The 21,322-nt window shown below is 41.2% G+C and overlaps 1 protein-coding gene across 5 annotated transcripts in view; it reads right to left on the bottom strand.

Annotated features, from left to right (window-relative positions):
• The window catches only part of iqsec1b (IQ motif and Sec7 domain ArfGEF 1b), a 134,997-nt gene that overhangs the window by 21,997 nt on the left and 91,678 nt on the right, over window positions 1-21,322 (bottom strand). Inside the window, exons 1-3 of one of the 5 annotated variants that reach the window (XM_028405257.1) lie at window positions 2,960-3,267; window positions 1,248-1,451; window positions 28-614 (exon numbers count right to left, since the gene is read on the bottom strand). The exons of 2 other annotated variants lie outside the window; for them this stretch is intronic. In XM_028405257.1, the coding sequence (XP_028261058.1) occupies window positions 28-56 (29 nt within the window). In that variant the 5' untranslated portion in view covers window positions 57-614; window positions 1,248-1,451; window positions 2,960-3,267. 2 more of the 5 variants (XM_028405258.1, XM_028405261.1) reach the window with 2 other exon arrangements.

Genomic DNA, 21,322 nt, shown 5'->3' with positions numbered 1-21,322 from the left:
AAAACAAAGATCCAGGGAGTGACTGGCCTCATGTTTTGGTTGAATTCCAGCTCCATTACCCACACCCCAGACCGAGCGAGGCCCTGGCCCAGCCCTGTTGGGCAGACCGGGTATCTGGCTGTCCACTCCAAAGCTGTTTGGCAACCGGTGCAGCCCTGTAATCCCAGAGTTCACAACCCACCCACGTGTGGCCTTCAGAGGGAGGCGGCCCTGCCCTCTCAGCCTCAAGCCTCCCTCCCTCCCTCCCTCCAGAGAGAGAGAGAGAGAGAGGGAGGATTAACTTCACTAACAACTGGCTGTCATGATGCACATGCATGCCACTCCTGGCCTGTGCAGAACACACACACACCTTTCTATATACCTCCTATATGCAAGCATCAATACATTGGCACACCCATTAATTGCAGTCATATATATGAATGCAATATGAAGGCAGGAAGCTGCAGAGTCAGATGACATGATGTTATGTTGATGACCATATGGCACTGAATCTGTTCGCTGTTTATGCTCTGCTCTTGTAGCTCCTCTGACCACAGTGCAGTTATTCAGCTTATCTCTGTTAATCCTCCAGCCGTAACTCTTCCTCCATCCTGTTCCTGCGCTGCCCATAAGCTCTAGTGACAAACAAACACCATTTAACATCAGCATTGTAGTAGAAGTAAATACTGATCAGCCAGGCAGTGGAATATCTGTGTGGTAAATATGACACAGCCTGTCTTCTCTTTGAAATATGTGGTAGTTTCTGGTAGTTTTTTTTTTTTTTGCAGCCATGTTCTTAGACATTAAATAATTTGAACACCAGTGATATCTTACAGTAGGAATCCATCAAAAACAAACTACAAAAAGACGCAAGATTTAATGAATCAAATTTCAGAAGTAATCCAGGTAGATTTAATCTCATCCTGAGTAAACAAGGTGTCTCTGTCTCCTCTGACTCAAAAATCAATCAGTGTCACTGGCACAGAAATCCTTCCATGATATTTGCTTTTACTTTCTGTATTTGCAGGTTTAAGCTTTTATCACCAGTTCATATCTGCGTTTGTTATTTTCATGCAGCGTGCAAACAAATCCACGCAAACACTGATGCTATCAAATCGTTCTAGACAGGAAGCATTTTTCACTGCTGTGTGAGCGTGCATCATCGCCTGTTAGCCGGTACTCTAAATAAGTGAGATTTGTATTATATAAAAAAACTTCAGAGCAATCAGATATTCTGTCTTGCAAGTAATCTAGATAACATTCATTACCTTGTCATGTAGTCCAGGCGTGCCTGTGCCTCACACAGGACACATGGCGGATCCTGACATGTTTAGTTTGCAATGAAAACAGATGAGAGCCTCGCACTGACGTAGACCCGAGGCGCTGCTGGTCGAGCTGCTGCTTCATTAGTATTCATAAACATTTTTGCTATTTGGGGAAGAGCGGCCCAGCTGAGCGTGCTCAGTCTGTGTCTGAGAATGGCGGCAGGTTGGGTGTAAGATGAGAAACAAAAACATGAGGAAATGAAAAGGATGTCAAAAGGACACTGAAACTACAAATTCATCATCACTCTGGTTCAATTGTGTCTTTCCTTTCAGTGATCAGTTCATGTCTACATAATAGCAGCCTTCTATTTGTCAACAATTTGTTTTTTCAACTTCAAAAATTATTGATCCACCTCCTAATGTGGACTACTGCAGCTGTATTGGTCGCATGATTGAATGATGTTTAGCAATACACCCATATGTTCCGTTACCTTAAACATACCCATGTGTCATATCTGGCAGATATTATTGACCAAATGACTAATTTGGGACCTGTTGAATACTTTTTTTTACAGCTCTCAACTTTCCAGGTATAAGAAGCTGTTAAACCAACAGTCTTAGATTTTTTGTGGCTACATGAATCTGTTCTCTCTGTTGTAAACCACTGATCCAAACCAAGACCAGCACCACACAGACTGCACTGCTGCAGCTTTTGTGACAATTGCCAGAGTTTATAAAAGTGTTTTTTTTTGTGGGATTTTTTTTCTTGTGTGTTTTCTGGTAGAGTTACTAAGAGCTACACGAATATCCACCCTAAAATAAGTCAACAGACTGAATTCTGGTCAGTTATCACCTCTGTGTGTGACACAGTTTGTTCCTGGCACCAGGTGCATCCAGCTATTTGTGTGAAATTGGATTTAATTGTAGGTGGAGCAGAGATGGTCAACGATGCCAAGTTTTCATTCTCCTGAAAGTTCCACTCACTTCTGCAGAAATGGTCCCTCTATTCTAACTCACATTGATCGGTCTGCAAACAATTTGGTCAAAACAGAGAAATACATTGTGCAGAAAGCTCTCCGCCATGTTGCTGTCTGATGGACGGATTAGGCCAGAGGTGAATAGAGGAAGAAAAGTGAGGAAGACTGACTCTGTCCCCCCTACTGGTCCTCATGTCTCCTCTATCTCTTTTTATCCCATTGTCTGCCACCCATAGCTCATCGCTGGCACACAGTGGGCAGCGCTCCTGCCAAAGTGACTGATGGGCAGCACCCTCCACTGTCCGCTCTGAGGAGGACCATCAGGCCTAAATTATGCAGCCCGAGATCCTAGCTGAGTGACCATGACAGGCTATGGATCCGGCTGCTGCCCCTGCTGCTTTCAAGGACGTTTTATCCAGACGAGGGAAAAAGGATTCGGGAGCTCAGGAGGAGCAGCTGTACATCATCTGCTGTGAGGCACAGCACTGAAAAATGGAGGGAGGTATCTATTATCTAACAGAAGGGGAAAAGATGAAACCCATCTGATTCATGCCTAAAAGGATAGTCCCCCCCCCCATAATGTCACAGACTGGACAGGAAATGGAACTAACCAAGGCAAAGAAAATGAAATGTCATATTGTGTTAGGCAGAGTTTCTCTAAGAGGCACATGTAGCAATATCAAGAGCAAAGATGCCAAAACAAACAAAATGAAGACTACAGAACTCAGACAGACCTACCTTCACAGCGCAAAGGTAAAGCGGACTCCAGACCTGTCACAATACAACCTGAGCAGAAAGTTACAATCCTAGACAGATGACAGCAGGACCCCTCTCCTACACGCTGTTCTAGTTAGAGTGACTAGTAGGCAGCACCCCGCCTCTGCCAGCTCCGGGCCTGCCCCTTTCTGGTGTAGAACACACACACACAGTGACGTTATTGACAGACAGGCAGCACCTCTGTCTGCACATGCTGTTAATGTTGGCATCTGCAATAAAGGCTGCTTTTCTCTCTCCTCCCTCCTCCCCTCTGCCACCTTGCCTTCCTGCTGGAGTTTTCACCTCTGACAAGGAGAGCTGCTAGGCTGAAATGGAAGAAAGGTTGTGTGACGGTGTTGTGCCGGGTGTGTGTGTGCGCCTGCCTGTCAGGGGAAGGGAGTGGCAGCCTGGTGTGACACACTCGATTAGCCCGGTTGATTGGGAGATTATTTTTGGCTTCCAATAGCTCCCTAATAAAAACTGAAACACTATGCAGTGTTTTCCCCTCTTCTAGTCATCACATCAGTTTGACTGTCAATCATCTGACACAAAATAGCCTGCTGTATTATTTAGGGGAAAACATGCTATCATATAACCCTAAAAGTGAAGCACATGACACCCTGAGCTGCCTTTTCTTGCTGTCAGTTGACACCCCGGGTGAACTTACAGAAATAGGGAAGTAGTTCAGTAGGAGTGGGAGTGGAGTGCACCCACTGAGTTATAGTTAAATAGGGAAGTAACATATATAGCTCAGCGTGAAGTCACATGAAGCCGTTTAGAGACAGATTGGAGTTTTTAAAAATAATCACAAATAATTCAGAACCAAAGATAGACAGATAGTTGCTTAATTTAGCCATCTTGAACAGCCAGACCAGCACTGAGATACCAAAAGATTAATAGCACAATTTGTGCTACAAGGAAGAAAGGGCCCTTACATAACTGAAAGCTACACTTGCTAACAAAATGCTATTTTGTCCCTGTTAGGGCCTAAGTTTTGCACAAAGCTTTATGTCTATTCTGGGGAAGAAATAGTCTATAAAATATTTGTGAAATAACAAACAACTAAAAAACAGTCTGGCATGGTTCTTGTGGCTGAACCACAAGTGGTTCGGACCAATCAGAAACCCTGTGAGAAAGAACTGGCAGTTCACACATAAAACTCCCAACCAGATTCCCAACCAGAAAAGTAGCAGAACTGAAGAAGCCACTTGGAGGAGTGGCGAAAAGTCTTCAAAAAACAATCCTTGAGTCCAGTTGCCTTGATTTAAACTCTTGGAAACAGTTATGGGCATGTTTTTAATAGTTCCCCATGTGTTTAAATGCCTTTTCCTCATACTAACCATCAAAATATTATCACTATGATAACTCAGTCCAATCCAGTTGGCCCACAAGGTCAAATGCAATCCTTTCACAATAAAGGCTCAGAAAACACGAGAAGCCTATACCTAACAAAGTTTGTTTGTCACTTTGTCACAACTTTTTTATCTGTAGCTACATTACTAAATAAGCATTTCAGCACATACTCTTACAGTATCTCTCTGCAAGCTTCCACCCTGAGGCATCATCAACATGCCATTACACACATAAAGTCAACACACATACAACTAATGCCATCTCCCACACAGCATTTGTGTTTAGACTGAATGTTAGCTCCATCTGGCATAGCTGTCAAGATGTGCAGCACAAACTGGTTCAAGCAATGGTCCTTTAAAGTCAAGACAGCACATGCTGAATAGGAGGACTGAACAGTGTGTCTCATCTGTTCAAGTTACAGGTCAAATGGGGGCCACTAAAAATGCTTAGAGTTTGCTTTAATGTATCCTTAGCACTTAGACCTTGTGATTAAAAAAAGAGGCACGGTGGACTCTTCCTGCCCCCAAAAGATCTATTTTCATTCTTACCTTCAACACTTTGTCTCCAGATGTGACCTCTGTTAACCTTTATCAGCACTTCCTCTACAAATCTCCTGACTGATGTGCACCCTCCTGCTCCACCACTTATTTGTGATACGCCAGGAAAACTCAGCCAAAACCTCCCAAACATGACAAATATGAGCAGATAATCTATGGTTGTGTTCAAACATGCAAGTCACACCGGTTACCGAGGAAGAACATGAGATGATGAGATGTGTAAAAGTTGAGGTGTTAACCTATCTCATCCAAAGTAACCCTGAAGGACCTCTAATATACAACCTCAGCACAGCTGAAAGGATTAGTTTCATTCATGTCTGGGGAGAACACTAAGATCTCAGCAACTTTCCATTTCAGTGAAATATGATTTGGACACTCAGCAGAAGTTATTTCCCTAAGCTAAAAAAAATATGGATGTCACAGAGAGGAAGGATTGGTAATTGTTTTTAAGGATGAGAGGTGAATAGTACAATATATCAAAAAGTACAGGAAGGAACATTCGTGCGCTTCACTCCAGTCATCACTTTCCAGAAACTACTGTTCTGGGCCACATCACAAACATTTTTCAACAGCTTTTCAGCGAGGTGATTACCACATGTCCCCGTTTGTCAACATGAGCTGGGGGAGTGGTAGGTGAAGGAAGAGGGCTGGGAAGCACTGATAACTACAGCATAGACCTATGACTGAAGGCAACAGTCGCTTCCCACTGCACAAAATCCCACAAAGACAAAATGTTTTTCTGTCTCCTGAGGGGATGAATGCAGCTTCTGAGTGTCTGCCACGTGTGAACCTGCTGGTTCATATGTAATGTGGAGATTTCTTAATGTGACTCTCTTCCCTGAAGCATTCTGTAACACTAAAACAACAAGACATCTGCTTTAAATGGAAAAAGGTTATCACCGGTTTGGACCTGCCACGCACATATGCAAAACAGCTTTACATCAGAAACACAAAAATTCCTGTTAAACTCTCTCCATAATGTTGCCATTCTCTGGCTCTGAATTTCACATTCTTGGAATGTGATGCTGTGTGTATGCACACTTTTATTAGATTATATGTTTTCTTTAGATCTTTCAAATTTCTAGATATTGCCTCAAGAAAGTCCCAAGGACTTTGACTTTGAAAGTTTGAAACGAAGGGGAGGTCACAGTGAACGCTGACCACCAAATTGTAATCATCGTTTAGTCAAAAAGGAATTTTTTGTGCCAAATTTGCGAATACTCCCTCAAGACATTCCAGTGATGTTGATCATTTTTTGCCAAATAGTTATGGACACAAGGTCATGTTAAGTAGACCACCAAAATCTATTCAGTTCATCTGCCCTGCCTCTTTGGAAGAGTAGTGGTGGGTCCTAAATTTATTTAGTCTAATAAGAGAAGTGACTATAATCTCAGATTTTGAGCTAATCAGATGTGAAAATGGCTTTGTTGGAGATTTGTAAAGGGCCTCAGCAGGACATGTTTACTTATTTTGGCTAGCTAATTCATATGTACATTTAACTTTCAAATTGCACATGTGATCTGCTCACACAATGTTGCACCTAATGTTTATCTTGTCAGATTATGGACTATCTTGGATCTTTGGTATGAAGACATTCAACATCTATGCAAAAATATGGTTGTTATTTCACAAAAGATATCTTCACTGACAACATCTTATTGAACTGTAAGTGTATCTATAAGTTTTTGTGTGTGAGTTCACAAATTAACTTCTTCTTCTTCAACAGAAATCAGTAGTTACTGGAATCCTTGCATGCCATCAGCTGTTAAAACAAAAGCTCACCCTCCATCCACAAACAATATATATCCCACAGTTTAGGGAAACAAATAAAAATTCTTGGACCGCTAAAAGCTTGTAAATATTAATCATTGCTGTTCAAGCTGTTGAGGTGCCAGTGGAGATTACTGAAGGAGAATCAGAGCCAGAAGGCTGAAGCAATTAGAAACACTTTTTTCCTCATTTCAAGCAGATTTAGTGTTCTTAAATCTGCAGATGTGAGCCAATCTGGAGTGGCCAACATCCGCTACCTATCTGTTATGTAGTGTAAAACATACTTCAGCAATAAGTTGTACTTTTGAACTTGTCGGAATGAGAACTGACAATATGGAGTCAGGAAATGAGCGGTTATTCTCTCATCATTGCCCTTAATTTGATTCTAATCAGCCTTTCTTAGTGCATCTTTGCTCTTCCCACTCCAGCATTGAGAAGCTGAATAACCTCTGCTGTAGAAGTGTTCTCCTTTCAGTAGGAATGTGTGAAAAAAACAGCAGCCAGACCACAATCCATGAGCCATCTGGCAGCGAATGAGGGGCTTTAACACAAGTGGAAAAACACAACTTCATTCTAATTCTCCACACCTTTGATACTTTATTTTCCCATTAGAAATGCATGAGAGATGAAGTGAAAGGCTGAGCATGGGATGAAGTTATTGTCAGAGACTTGATCCCTTATGAGAACCTCACTTTAAAGGCTTATTGAAAGATTGGCTTTAATAACACTTGTTCATTTAATTTGTGTGTACAAATGAAGCAGGATGAAACCTCCACAAGGCATCATGTGAGGAGAGCGAGCTTTTCCACAGAGCGTCTCCATTTTCCTTGGCAAGATGTGAGGAAAACGGTGCCGACTATGAAAGCTCCATTCAGTTTGTGTGTGCATGAAAACACAGAGGCACTCTGTGCATCAAATTAAATGCATCCCACTGGAAGATGCTAATCACATCTCATAAAAAAAGTTGCACATTTTTATGTGCATGCGCATATGTAACACAACCAGAGGGGCTACTAGCTAATAGCAGGAGCCACAATCTTTCAAAATAATCTCCTTCACAGAGAAAGGCATGGCAGCAAGTGTCTGCAAACCCATGTCCAACACATGATACAGGTGATTTTCAAATTTCACAATTATAGTAAAAGCCTGATTTCAAAGAAAGTCAGCAGCTTATTGAAGCCTAATGTTCTGAACCACTACTGCAGCCAGAGCCTGTACTGACATGTAGAATACCCTCTAGTCTACTTTCTTTGCTGACTAACTCCAGCCTCAGTGTAATAGTGAAACTAAAACGCTATGACACACCATCGTTCACAATGTACAGCAAACTCCAGAACGCCTGTTATGTCTGCTGACAGTAATTGTGGTAATAATTGGAAGAGACGGAGCGAGCACCGGCAAAATAATCCCCTGCAGCTTTTCTCTGCCACATGTTACTGGGCCTTATGGCAACATGTTGACACCAATCCCAGAGACCCAGTGGGGCATGCTGGGTATGCATAAACTGCCTATAATCCATGTTCCACACTGCCTGAATCATATATCTGATTACTGGGCATTTGAGAGGCAGATGATTGTGTTTGTCTTTTTTTTTTTTTTTTTTTTCAAAAAAATCACCATTCAAATTCACTCTATAGATGAGTAAGCAATTTTGGCTCTCTTGACACATCCTCATTGTTTTTCAGGTGCCATGTTAGGAAACCCAGACCTTTCTGTCTCCATCAACATCCTCCAGCTCCTTCTGGGGGATCCACAGCTGCTTCCAGATCAGCTATGGGCTGCAGTCCCTCCAGCTGGTTCTGGGCTGGACTCTGGGCCTCTACCCAGGAGGCTATGTTTGGCAGAACCTCCAAAAGGCAAATACCAAAGGGAACTTCTATCCCAGTCATTAAGCACACATGAGCTATATAATATATTATTATTATATATGCAATACTCTCTGTATAGATGCAAAGCATGACAAACACAATGGTTGTCAGGGACAATCCTATGTTGAAGTTGAAATGAAAATGGAAAATACTTTTTTATGTTTTTTTAAAAATGTAACCATCAACAGAGTTGATGATCACGAATGCTAATTGGTCAAGAAAAAGATGACCATAATGGAACAACACTACAAGTCAATACTGACTCAATCAAATCACATCAGTATTATATGATATGAATATCCCCAGATATCCATTTTAACAAGAAGAAAACTTGCCACACAAACCAAGGCTGATCATAGCAGCCATTCTTTACAAAGTTTTGCCTCCGGCGAGTGCCTCAAACAAATCTGTTATCTGGATTATCCACCTACGCTCAGCTTACTGTATGTGAATGCGAGGACATCATTCCAGGAGGATAAAACTCACATTTCGTTCACCAGAATTCCAATTTCAAGATGAAAACCAATGTCACGCAGCAGCTATGATGACTCAGAGTCTTAGAAGTCCTATCAGAATCATTATCTTGGAGTGGAGTCTCCTTGCTGAGGTAATGAATGAGGGGCCGGCAGAGCAAGCCTCTGTCCGGGCCTGTACCTAATGCCTTTGAATTACAACACCAGATGAGTCATCAGATGCCTGTCACAGCGTCCTGGATCCCCCCCCCCTTTTTTATTTTTACCTCTGTTTCTCCTGCTTTGAAAACTGCTCTGATGGACCCATGATTTATTTAACACATGCTGATGTATTTTGCATTTAAAAAACAGCCTCAATGCTTCAACACACTTCACTGGTGGAAAAGACTCCTTCTGCAAGGATTTGTGTTATCCTCTCTGAGCACTTTTTTGCACCGGCAGTTTTGTTTTGTGGCTGATTTGAGCAGGAAAACGTTTTCGTAAATGTCAGACAAGGAAACACATTTCCCTGCTCTGTGACAGCAGCGATGTCTCCTTTAAAAGGTATATTCACAAGGATTCTCGTGAGTATGAAACAACAGCGGAGCTCAGCCCATTTTAATTCATAACCACAGAGGATTTCAGCATTGTAGAATTATCTGATACCAAGCAGCTTAATGCTGCATAATCTACCCAACCTGAAAATCCTGCCCCTGAGGACATAAACCAAGAACCAAAAAAACAGATCAGGCCTCAGAGATGGAATTATATCCACCAAGATTACACAAGTCACACATAATCCTGCGCCATGGGCTGGAGCCCCAAACTCATTATTGATGAATTAACGTGAGCTTTGCTAAAACCTATTAAACTGTATTAAGATATGCACGATGAGGAGCGATGCTATAGGAGGCATAAGGAGCGACTGCTGGTGACCCTCCATCTCATTTGCAGTAATGGGGAGCATGGCACAGCAGCTCGTCCACTTTGTGAGCTGAATGCTGTCTAGGTCAGCAGAGAGCAGCCTGATGTAATGAACTATTCCTGTTTAAAGGATCAATAGGGATTCATCACACAGCTCAGCAAAAGAGGACACAGCAGAGTTAAAGGGTAAAAAAAAAACACAACAATAAATGCCCACCACTTTGTGTGCAAAGCTGCTTGGAGGACACAACAGCCTATGCATGAAGTGAAAGGAGGAAGGGAGGAGGAGAGAGAGAAGGGGAGAGAGAGAGAGAGAGAGAGAGAAGAGGACAACAATAACAACAACAACAACAACAGTCCAGGCTCTGTCTGAGAAGTTGAAACCTCCATAGTTTGCAACGAGCTGTGGGCGTCCTCCAACACAAACACACAAACAGCATCAGCTGCCATGACATCAGCAGAGAGATGGGATATGTGAGGGTGTGTGTGTGTTTGTGTGTGGTGGGGCGTTGGGCAATGCCAGTGCAGATGCTGCAGTCATCACTGCCAGACACCTGCCTGGGCAGCAGCTGTGAACAAGAGTGTATATATACACAGCTCACACTCACACACACACACACAGCAAAAGTAAAAGTGCTCCTAACAAAATAAAATACAACATAAAGAAGGTGAGAATGAGGAAGAGTGACGGCGGCAGCCCTACCGGCAGAGAGAGACAGCGGACGACCTGGTACACAGTCAACACTGGCAGGATGAAAGCACGGGACCATCTTTACACATTCTCCAGCATCACAGAGAGAGAGAGAGAGACAGCTCAGGCCCTCGCCTCCTGTAGTCTGAGCCCCCCCACCTCTCTGTCACTCCTCTCTCTCTTGGCCCCTCCCCTCTTTCCTCTCTCTTTTACTCTCTCTGTCTCTCCAACCCCCCTCCCTTTCAGCAGAGTTGTGTGTCCAGCCTGATGCAGCACCCCGGCTAGTCCTTGCCTCTCGATGCCAGTGCTGCAAGGTCAAGGTTTTGTCTCTGTACCGAGAGAGACCCTGAGTCATTTCAAAGACTGGTTTTTCCTCCTCACCCCTGGGAGAAGGTGTGGTAATTAATACAGAGAGCTGCTTGGAGTTAAATTGCAGGGAGAATGTGCAGACTTATTTGGCAGTGAAGTGGAGAATATAAAGGAGAGTAAATTATGGCTGTGACAAACAAAAATCAATCATCTCTTCTGAGATAGGGTTTACTCTCCACCAAATAACACAGGATTGATTTTACTGCACAAACCTAGAAGATCAGGCTCAAATGTGACAAGACTGCACATACAACAGCAGAATACCAATACTAAGTAGACGCTTGCAGAAATATACACTTCGGAAAATAGACTTCTCACATGTTAAATGTCTTATTTGAGCAGAAAATTGGAACCATTCAAAAGCTATTTAAGTAAAGAAAATTGAGCTTTTTAACAACGATGTTTCCAGGATATGTTATAGTATATAGAAAGATCAAAACAAGTCCAGATGAAGGTTTTCAGTGTCATATTCAGCACAGTGTGAGGACTTTCTAGCCGATGGGTAATACATGATACCGGCAACAGCAAGAAGCAGTCTAATTCAACTCTAACACATTACAGAGGTTGTGCTACTGAACACATGGTGCCAGATACCACAAAGGACTCTTCAGAGCTGTTCAGAGGGTTTGTTTTACTCTGACAGAGCACATGAGGTAGACTCATAACAACAGTTATTAACATGTGGGGTAGTCTGATATACCTGGCTTAGTCAGGAACAGACAGATGTGTCACTGATTTTAGGCAACGTATCACATGTTAGATGGGGTCACCACCCCGACACCCAAAATAATAGTGAAGAGGTTATCTTATTTCATATTGTTAGCACAATGTAGAAGTGATGGTCTTATCTTAGACCTAACCTAAAGTAGTCTTAGTGCCTGAAATTTACTCATATGTGACTGAAACTGCAGGACAAACTTGCTTCTATGTGGGTATCTAGCTGGAGTCTCTCCTATGAACGTTATGAAGTGTCTATACAAGTTATGAGGAAGTCTATCAGTCATACTCACTGCAGGCCTCCCTGACTTCATCCTCTGAGCAGTATTTTGTATAATTTTAAATTTTGGAGTTAACTGTCGTTAGCAGTAATGAATTAAGAAAGTCTGCAAAGGTGGAAACTATTAAATTAGGGCAACACAAAGAGACAAAAATCAATTGTACCTTCGACAAAAGATTTACTCTTAGCTTCTTTTGTTTCCATAATGGGTTTGTTGGCTGATAATCTGACACAAGATGCTACAGAAACTAAAAAGCGTCCAAGAATAAGGATGGTACTGTTGGTCCCATGGGCCAGACTAAAATGTCCCCAAAGAACAGTACAGTGAACAGAGTACAGTGTGTGTTAAACTGCACATTTTTGTAGGTATAACTGCTATTTTGAGTGCATATGTATGGCAACGTGAATAATGCATGTGTAATGGTAAAAAAAGTTTGATTATACTGAATGACTAAAACAATGGAATATGAATATTTATAGAATGCAAAATCTAGATGTCCCTGTTTTCTAGGGACAGGACGCCAAAAATGTGGACTTTGTGTGTCCCCCAAAAAATCTCTGTCTACATTCACTGAATTGGACGGTTGTAACTCTTCTTGTAGTGCCACAATGATATATATAGTATATGGTGCCTACATATTTTGTGAAATTGTTAAAATAGTCTGAAATAGTCTACTGGTGCTAAATCAAACTGCTTGCACCATCATCAAGTCAAATTAAATAGGGGGACTTGACAATTTTATATACTGGTCACCATCAAATGTGTTGACGGCATATGAGATGACACACACACACACACACACAATATCAAACATTTAAAATTTGGTTGATGCTGCACTTTGTTAAAACTGTCGAAACTGGCTAAAAAAGAAGAGATGATTAAGTACGCAGCCCTGACTCAGACAATATAGGGAAGTCAAACCAACAGGCGAGCAGACAAAAGCATTCTTTGTGAAGCAAAGCAGAACCTGAAAGGATAAGACTTACTGTAAACTGCAGCTGGCATGGAGCGGCATTAATATCCTGAGCGAGCCTCTCTATGCACCTGGGAGGAAGTTTGCCAGGGGTCGTGCCCCTTTCTAACGTTGGCACTCACAGGGCCTGTCACCACGACGACTGATGTGACTGTCACACGTCTGTCAGCGGTGCCAGGAGGGACAAACAAAGGCAGTGTGGTTAGAGAGCGGAGACTATAGCCACTGCGCTCTTACCACTGGGCCTATAGGATTACTGGTAATGGGATTTCCCTCTAATGGCTCCCTCTGACAGGTGGCGTCCCTGTTTAGCTCAAGTTTAGCTTTGGCTATAAAAACATCACTGTGGTTTAAGACTTTCTATTTCCTGTAGTACAAAAATATCCACCTTAGCTGTTAATACCAGTGTTGAGGCAGAAAATGTGTTTTTTTTTCCTCCACAGCAAGTACTTTGTGTAAACAAGTGACAATACCATTGAACGAAGGCAGATTGCCTCATTCTCAAGTCTAGACAGCGAAAACTTACTCAATCAGTAATCAGCTTTTTGACCATATAAATCCCACTTGTATCATAATGGATGCAATTTGACTTGCAAATGAAAAAGCGTCATTTTATGATGACAAGTGTAGACCTAAAAAAGCTGCCATTTAACTCAAGAGTGATAAATATGCATCCTATAATGTCGAAGACTTGAAAAAAAAGGATTTAATGTGTACCTTAATGTCTCAAGTTCAGACTTGCTGCATGGTTAACGTCACTAGACAAGCACACAAGGGCAAAATTAGTCTGGAGCCTCGCACCTTATTTTAGATTATCAACAGCTGCAGTAAAAAATTCCCTCAACCCAACTGCAAAGACCGACAACAAACATGTGATGTATCCCTATGATGCATGTTTACAAATGTGCATCAATGGAGCTCCATTGTTCACTCATTGAATCTATCCCACCATATATCAAGGTAAGCTGGTCTATCTGGCTGCCATGGTGAGGACTAGTGAAAAATTGAATTGTGTTGTCAGATTCTTCTCCAGAAACAGTACAAAAGAAAAAGAGACTTTTAATTTGAAAAGCTCCTTGCAGGCATATTAGAATTAGACATGTAGAACATTAATGCGATGCTGTTTTATACAAATAAATGTCACAGACCTTAAATTAGATGGTTAGAATTAGATTATTATTATTAATTGCTTATTATTATTATTAATTGCAATAAGCATAATTAAAGATTCACGTTAAATCAGCAGTCACAGGAAACAAAGACAGTAGACACTAATGTCTATTGTCTCATTTGATATAAACTAAATTTTATAGCAAGATTTATAACACCAAAATTCTATGTTAGTATTTCGGTGTTACTGAGCAAACCTGAATTAGCCCAAACTATATTAATCTGATATAATCTAGATTTGAGTTAGTCTAAATTAGCCTTAACTAGCCTGTGTAATCCTTAATTTGTGCTAAATACTAAACACTTTTATGATGATGATGGACCCCGCCTCTCAGCTGGGATAGGCTCCAGCCCCCCTGTGACCCTGCACTGCAGGACAAAGCGGGTTCAGATGATGGATGGATGGATTAATGTCGATGATGATGATGTGCATACCCTTTAATCTGTATCCTAATAGTGTATAATTCTATAACCGCAGGAGGAAGAGGAGTTGTATGCTGTAACACAAGTGAGTAATACAAGAGAGTAATATTCAAAGGTCACCTGAAATACAGCCGTTTTTTTTTGTGTGTGTAATGATGAATAAGGCGTTGCCGTAGGTAACAGGAGAACGCTTTCAGCAGCAATCACTTTAACCCTGTACAGGACCTGCACTGACTGGGGTTAAGCACATTTCTTAAGAATAGTTGTGTGCTTGTTTGTGTAGCACATTCAAGCAGGCCAATGTAACAGTGAGTGGCTCTGACATTTCCTCGACCTCTTTTTCTTTTTTTTGCACAACCTTGTCTCTCCTGCTGCAAATTCAACCAAAACACACCTCGTCTGGCTACCACTGCTGCTAAGTCATAGACGGGAGGAGCAGAAAAACAAGAGAGGTGGAGGAAGGAGGGAGGGCTGAAGACAGAGAAGACAACAATAGCTGGAGGCCACGTCATAATGTAATGATGCTAATGAGGATAAAGCAGCCTGTCACCTTTTCTCCATAAGCCTCTGAAAGAGGGACAGCTTGTGACATCGCAGGGATCAGCAGCAGCATTTCACACGTTGCAACGCAAAACAGTGCGTGAAGCTGTGCAGATGGACACAAACAGGAACTTTTGGCCTTCTGTATCTTAACCTTAACATTCTTAATGTAGCTTAACCTTAACCTTGCTGGAGTCCATGCCACCTGTTATTTGGCAAAAGACAGGGTATTGTATACTATACTGTGGACAGGTCTCCAGTCCATTACAGGGCTCTGGAAAATTATAGCAGGCATTTATAGAAGAGAAAGATTAATTGAGAAAATAATAGGGAGCTAAATCAATCTGATGTCTGACATTTACATAGATTTATAGTTACTGTGCCTGGTCGAGGAAAATTCATTGCGCGCAGCCCACTTATAAAACCCCTGAATGCATGACTCACAGCGTGAAGAACCACTCAAAAATGTCAACATTTTAGAAACAAGAGAATACAGACAGATAAGAAGATCAAGTAAATGTTTTGGCTATGACACCGTGAAAGCAGCACAGAGGATTTAATAATGAGAGCCAGGCAGATGACGGAGTTATATAACAGAGGTACAGCCCTGAGAAATGGCATAACAGACACAGAGTGTTTGAACTGATCAGGACTAAAGCCGCGGGTTCAGTCTGTGATGACAATCTGCTTCTCTGAATCTGTGTTTGGTATTGATGGTAACACACCCCTCCATCCAGTCAATAATCCATTTTCTTAACCTACTTTGTCCTGTAAGACTGGAGCTGTCAATGGACGAGCAGCTGGGTACACCCTGGACAGGTCACCTGTCTATCACAGGGCTATTGTGGTAACAGTATGCTCAATAAAACACAATGTGTCAGGGTGAAGACTTGATTGAAATGAGGATCAAAATCTAGCATGATTATATTTAAGTATAATAATTTGTTTAATATTATCTAACATAAACCACAATGGTGGAAAATATTTAGGGTAATATAGGTTAATATAAGGTTTATATACAACAGAAAAAGAAGCAACAACCCTGAATTACGCTTTGGAACTGCTGTTTAGAAATCCAAGTTTGAAGTGGTATCAGTGGAGGAAACTTTGTGTTTTTTTAATGATGTAAATTACATTGTTTGTGCATTATTCATGTTTTTTTAAGGACACAATTAATATCAGGAATAAAAGGTCATAAAAGCTAATTTGTGTCCCCAAGCAGCCATTTAATTTGGCCATGTAAGTGAAGGACGGAACGACTAATACACATAGATGATCAACATAATCAAACAGAATGGACTTTTTAATTAAAGTCTTCATTAAGTTAATTTGTTTGTTTGCTTCGTCTTGTTTGTGCATTAGCCTGCTTCTTTGTACACATGTTGTTTTATTTTCTCTAATGCAATATGCAGTATATAAGTAAAACCAGGCTTAACAAACACAGATGAAGCTATTGGAATAAAAATATTAAATAAAAAAAATCTTCCGGAGAGAGTGCAGTAGTGACATATTTTCATGTTTACATATTTATACAGTAATAATACTGTAATTCCCACTTCAGTGTACTGTTTGTTTTGTACATCTCCTGCTATGCCACTAACTGTCCAGCAGAGGGCGTCATTATTCCAGCCATCATGCCTTTTTTAAGCTGAATAGCATTTTGATATTCAGAGCTGACAGTGTGATCAAAAGCATATAAAAAAAGCAGCAGATATTTGGCTCATCCAAAAGAGCACCTGACTCCTCTCACTTCACACATGTCCTTCTCCTCAGGCGTAGGACACACCGGCTGATGTGGTCTTCAGGCCTGTGCCAGAAATTATAATTGGGGTGAAGGGGCCTTGCATTCAGATGCATTCAGATGAGGCAGAAATAGATTTTTTTTACTCTCTCCTCTCACTCACTTTTGACCAAAGCATTGTCTACTATAATTCTGAAGTCTCTCTTCTCCAACCAATTAGAGGAAGGCACACTGAGAGAGAGAGAAAGAGAGAGAGAGAGAGCGAGAGAGAGGATGGGCCATCTCCATCAGCCTGCTAACCACTCAGGGGAGCTCATTAGAGCCGCCCTCAGCCCAGAGGCTTGGTGTTGTGTTGGCACTACTTCAGACACCACATCAGTACCATCGGCCTCAACGCCACTAATAGAAGGAGCTGGAGTGAGAAAGCATGAAGAGCTTTCAGCTGCATCTCCTGACAGCCTGTCACAACACTGAGGTGTCTCGATGTAAAACCTTGCTCCAACAAAAAATTATTGCAAGATGTCTCAAGAAGCCTTGATTCACTTATCGAATCAAGGTTTGCTAGTACAAAGAAGGTGACATTGATAGTGGCCTTCAGAAACCTCAGCAGAAACCAAGCTGATGTAATCACTGGCTGACAGAAGAACTTCTCTGTGTGATATGTGCAGCAATGAGAATCTGAGGAGCATCCCTTATAATAAAATTCCCCAAAGCCTGTGAAGGCAGGATGGGAAGCGCCCGCGGGGAGAAGACCGCCTTCTCCAGTCAAAACATTTAAGCTCTCATAGGTGAGCAAAGAGCCAGATCCAGAGTTCATCCCTCACTGTATTACCCAGCAGGCCCTCTTTGGCTGTAGTGGGAGGTGCCTACTTGTTTTGGTATGACGAAGCAGCGAAGCATGGTGCACAGCGCCTCCCCTCGTGAATGAGTACAGTAGGAGCTGGATATAGTCCACTGAGTAACCGTGGTAACAGACAGGCAGATGTTTGTGTGTACATGCAGAGGTGGGTTTAATGACTGTTTACCATTTTGTGCGGAGCGATGTTGGCCACATCCTGCTGAATACCACCTTATGGGCTCGACAGCATGCATCACTTGATGGATAATCTGGTTTACTACAACCAGCTCCTGCATTTTGTAGAGTTTAGTCACAATAAGAATCCTGCATGTGGGCTATAAGTTCTTAAAGAGGCTTTTTCTTTATTTTCTTTTTCGCTTTGAAGCTATTTACACCCTCACACATTTTTATTGGGAATACAGCATGACAGTCCTGATGGCCATATTACCAGTCACATTGTTTAATTCATTCATAGATCTTTTCACAATTTCACAATTATAGGGGTCTTGCATCTAACATCAATGTGAATATCACTGTTCCCCTGAAACAGCACACACTCTAGAGTGAAGCCTCTCTGCGATATGCGTCACCAACTCAAGAAATATTAACAAATTGGCAAAGTGTACTTGTGACATCTCTAAATAATATAAACATGTTTGTTGACTTATCACTGTCACTAAAGGGTTTAAAAAATGATGAAGACAGGAAAGCACAGGTTACCTCGTTATGCTACAGACACCTGTACGAAGGCTGCCATATGGGTCATGTCCTACATAGAAGCATTGCTTTCCTCTATATATGCAATAAAACTACTTGTTAGGTTTAGATAGTAAAACAATTTCTACGGTAAAGATTATGAGGCAAGAAGATTCTCTGCCATTTTCTTGGCTACCATGCATCCAGACATGCACCATATTCATTTGACCACAAGGAGACGCCAGACAGAAAAGCGTGGTTGTTCCAACTACGGTACATGGAAAAAAAAATCATGGATGGTAAAGATAGTCGATAGTTTAAGCTTTAGCCACTGTAGTATCTGTTCAGCTGCCATTTATACAGACAGCTGCTGCTTGTTTACAAAATCATGCACAGGTTGAGCTAAGCCTCTCCACCAGACGTTCACTTCTTGACAGAATGATGTTCCAGTCAAACATAAGACACTTTTCAGCAAGGCGTGACACAAAACAAGAAAGCTGTTGGCCACTTCAGTGGCGTTCGTCACTGCTACGCATCTTTAAAATGTGTTGCTTTGTATGAAAAATGCAGTGAGTCACTTACACATTGTTGTCAAAGTGTGAAAAACTGAGAAATCACTTGAATAAAAAAGTCAATGAATTGTTCAGATGGGGGAAAGTCTGTCTTCAAAGGGAAATTGTATTGATACAGTAGGAGAGCTCATTTCTACAAAGAAGCTCTTGTCACTGTGACTTGATAGAGGGAATCAGATGAAAGCTATCGGCACAAAGCAGGAGCAGAACAAAGTGATTGTTAGCAGCTCTTTAAGGAATTGTTGTTTTCAAATCAGACGAGAAAGAGAAAATGAGTGGGGTAAAGACGTGTTAAAATAAAAGGAAAGGCATCACAGGAATTGGAGGAAAATGCCAACGATAGCCATTATGTCCCCGATGTCCATTATCTTTGCAGTTGTGTAGATAATCTGCTATGAATTTCTAATGGGCCTGGTCTCTCCTGTGTCATCAGATACTTTATCTGCACAATTCATCAAAGTGACATCTCTTTGAGCAGAAATGGAAACGGGGAAGAAAAGAAGCTATAAAAACGGCGCAAACATGCAAACGTGCACACTTCTGAAAACGTGATTGACCTCCTGCAATTATCTCCACCTGGATCACTCGCCTATTGCAATGAAAAAGGAATCCTCTCACGGGCCTGGTTTTCACCATCTCTCATAACCAAACCACACCCACAGAGTTGCATTAAAAGCTAATCAAATGTTAAAAGGCTTTTCATTATAGGGACACGAGAAGAAGACAGACTGCTGTGTGGGGACCACTGACTGAGCAGCAGCACTGCCCAGTAATTACCCGTGGTCCACCACCTGCCCCCCAATCACACCACCAGCTCATAAAACATGATTCCATACAGCTGTGGACAGTCTACACACATACCGTACATCTACCAGCCATGAATACACTATAACAAAGGACATCTCTCAGTGTAGCTATTTAAGTTTGTCAGGCATTCTTTTCTAACAATTAGTGGCTTATTTGTTGTGTTATCATCATTTGATGAACTTAGTTATAATACTGGTGTGTTATGACCAGATAATGATATGAGCCTTATCATCCAGCTTCCTCTTGTTTAGATAACAGAAAACAGGAGCATCATTTGCAGTTATTTTGAGCTGTCAGTTTGTGTCTCTGTGTAGATGTTTTCATGATTCTTTGCAGCTATCACCTGTCTTTCTATGTCTTTGTTGTGGAATAATTTTTGCAACTACTGTTGTTGTAACCAGAGAATGACAGTAATCTCAGCCAGAGCAGATTTTTCTATTCCAGCCAATTTCCTCCTTGTGACGCACCATCCTGTGGTCAGATTAAATACATGGGAAGGAGGAAGTGATGTTGCATCATTACAGATGCCCAGAGCCTGCATAAGGAGGAGCTCAGGGTGGATGAATGAGCTGGTCCTCTGAATACAGAACAGAAATTGTATTTTTATTTTAACCAAACTAAAAATAAATATAGATGAACCTTCAAACACTGGGCTCCACCAAAGTCTCAGTTAATCCAAATATGGACAATAAAGTGGACCTTGCTCCAGACTTTTACTTAGTAAAAGGTTCATGACGAAGTTTTAGTGAAAAAAAAAAAGTCACCTTTATTTCATGTTAATGCTTTTAATCACTTAAATATGTCTGTCTTTACTCTTGGGTTTAGGAAAAATAGCTTTGAGTTAAACAGTTGTTTTTACAACATTTTATGAAGTCTCTCTCTATCGTTTTGGATATCATGTTTCCTCAACAACACATAGCTCATGCATGATTCACATACAACCACAGGTGGGTGTCAGATACGCACTGTCACTCCAAAGACCTCAGATTGCGTTCACCATGTGAGGACCAGATCTCTGGGTAGTGACTCATTTTTGGAGCCACCCTCAAGTGGTCATTTTAGGAACTGCACTTTTACAGGCATTGGCTTATTATTGTGACCATGGCAATAAAGATTTACAATTTTACCTTAACCCTCATGCGTTGTTCGGGACATTTTTGTCCTCTGAGAGAAATTTTTCTGTTTATTTTGGCCATAACTTTGTCAATATGTGGACAAATTGAATCATTTTTCCTCAATAAGCTTAATTTTACATAAATTTTGTTAATATGATTTTAAAATTTTTCATAGGTCAACGGTACACTGTGGGCAAATTTTACCCCCTAATGTGTTGTTCGGGGACAAAAACGTCCCCTAACTTTAACGGTTTTAAAAATATATTAGATAAATATTTTTTTGAAATTTTTTTGCATAGCCCTTTTAATTAACTTCAGTTCTAATCAACAGTAGTGAAAAAATCATTTTCCCCCAGGATTTTAACCCTTTAATCACCAATTTTATAAGGGGTGGTGCTGAAAATTGAAAAAAAAAACACACAAAATGGCTCATTTTTAATAGAAAAGGTGAATGTGGACTGGATTCTTTTTAACCTTTATTATAGTCT

The sequence above is a fragment of the Parambassis ranga genome, chromosome 5 (genome assembly GCF_900634625.1).
Source record: "Parambassis ranga chromosome 5, fParRan2.1, whole genome shotgun sequence".
NCBI lineage: Eukaryota > Metazoa > Chordata > Actinopteri > Ambassidae > Parambassis > Parambassis ranga.
Note: the sequence above shows the minus strand (reverse complement) of the source record. Positions and strands in the feature narration are given on the sequence as shown.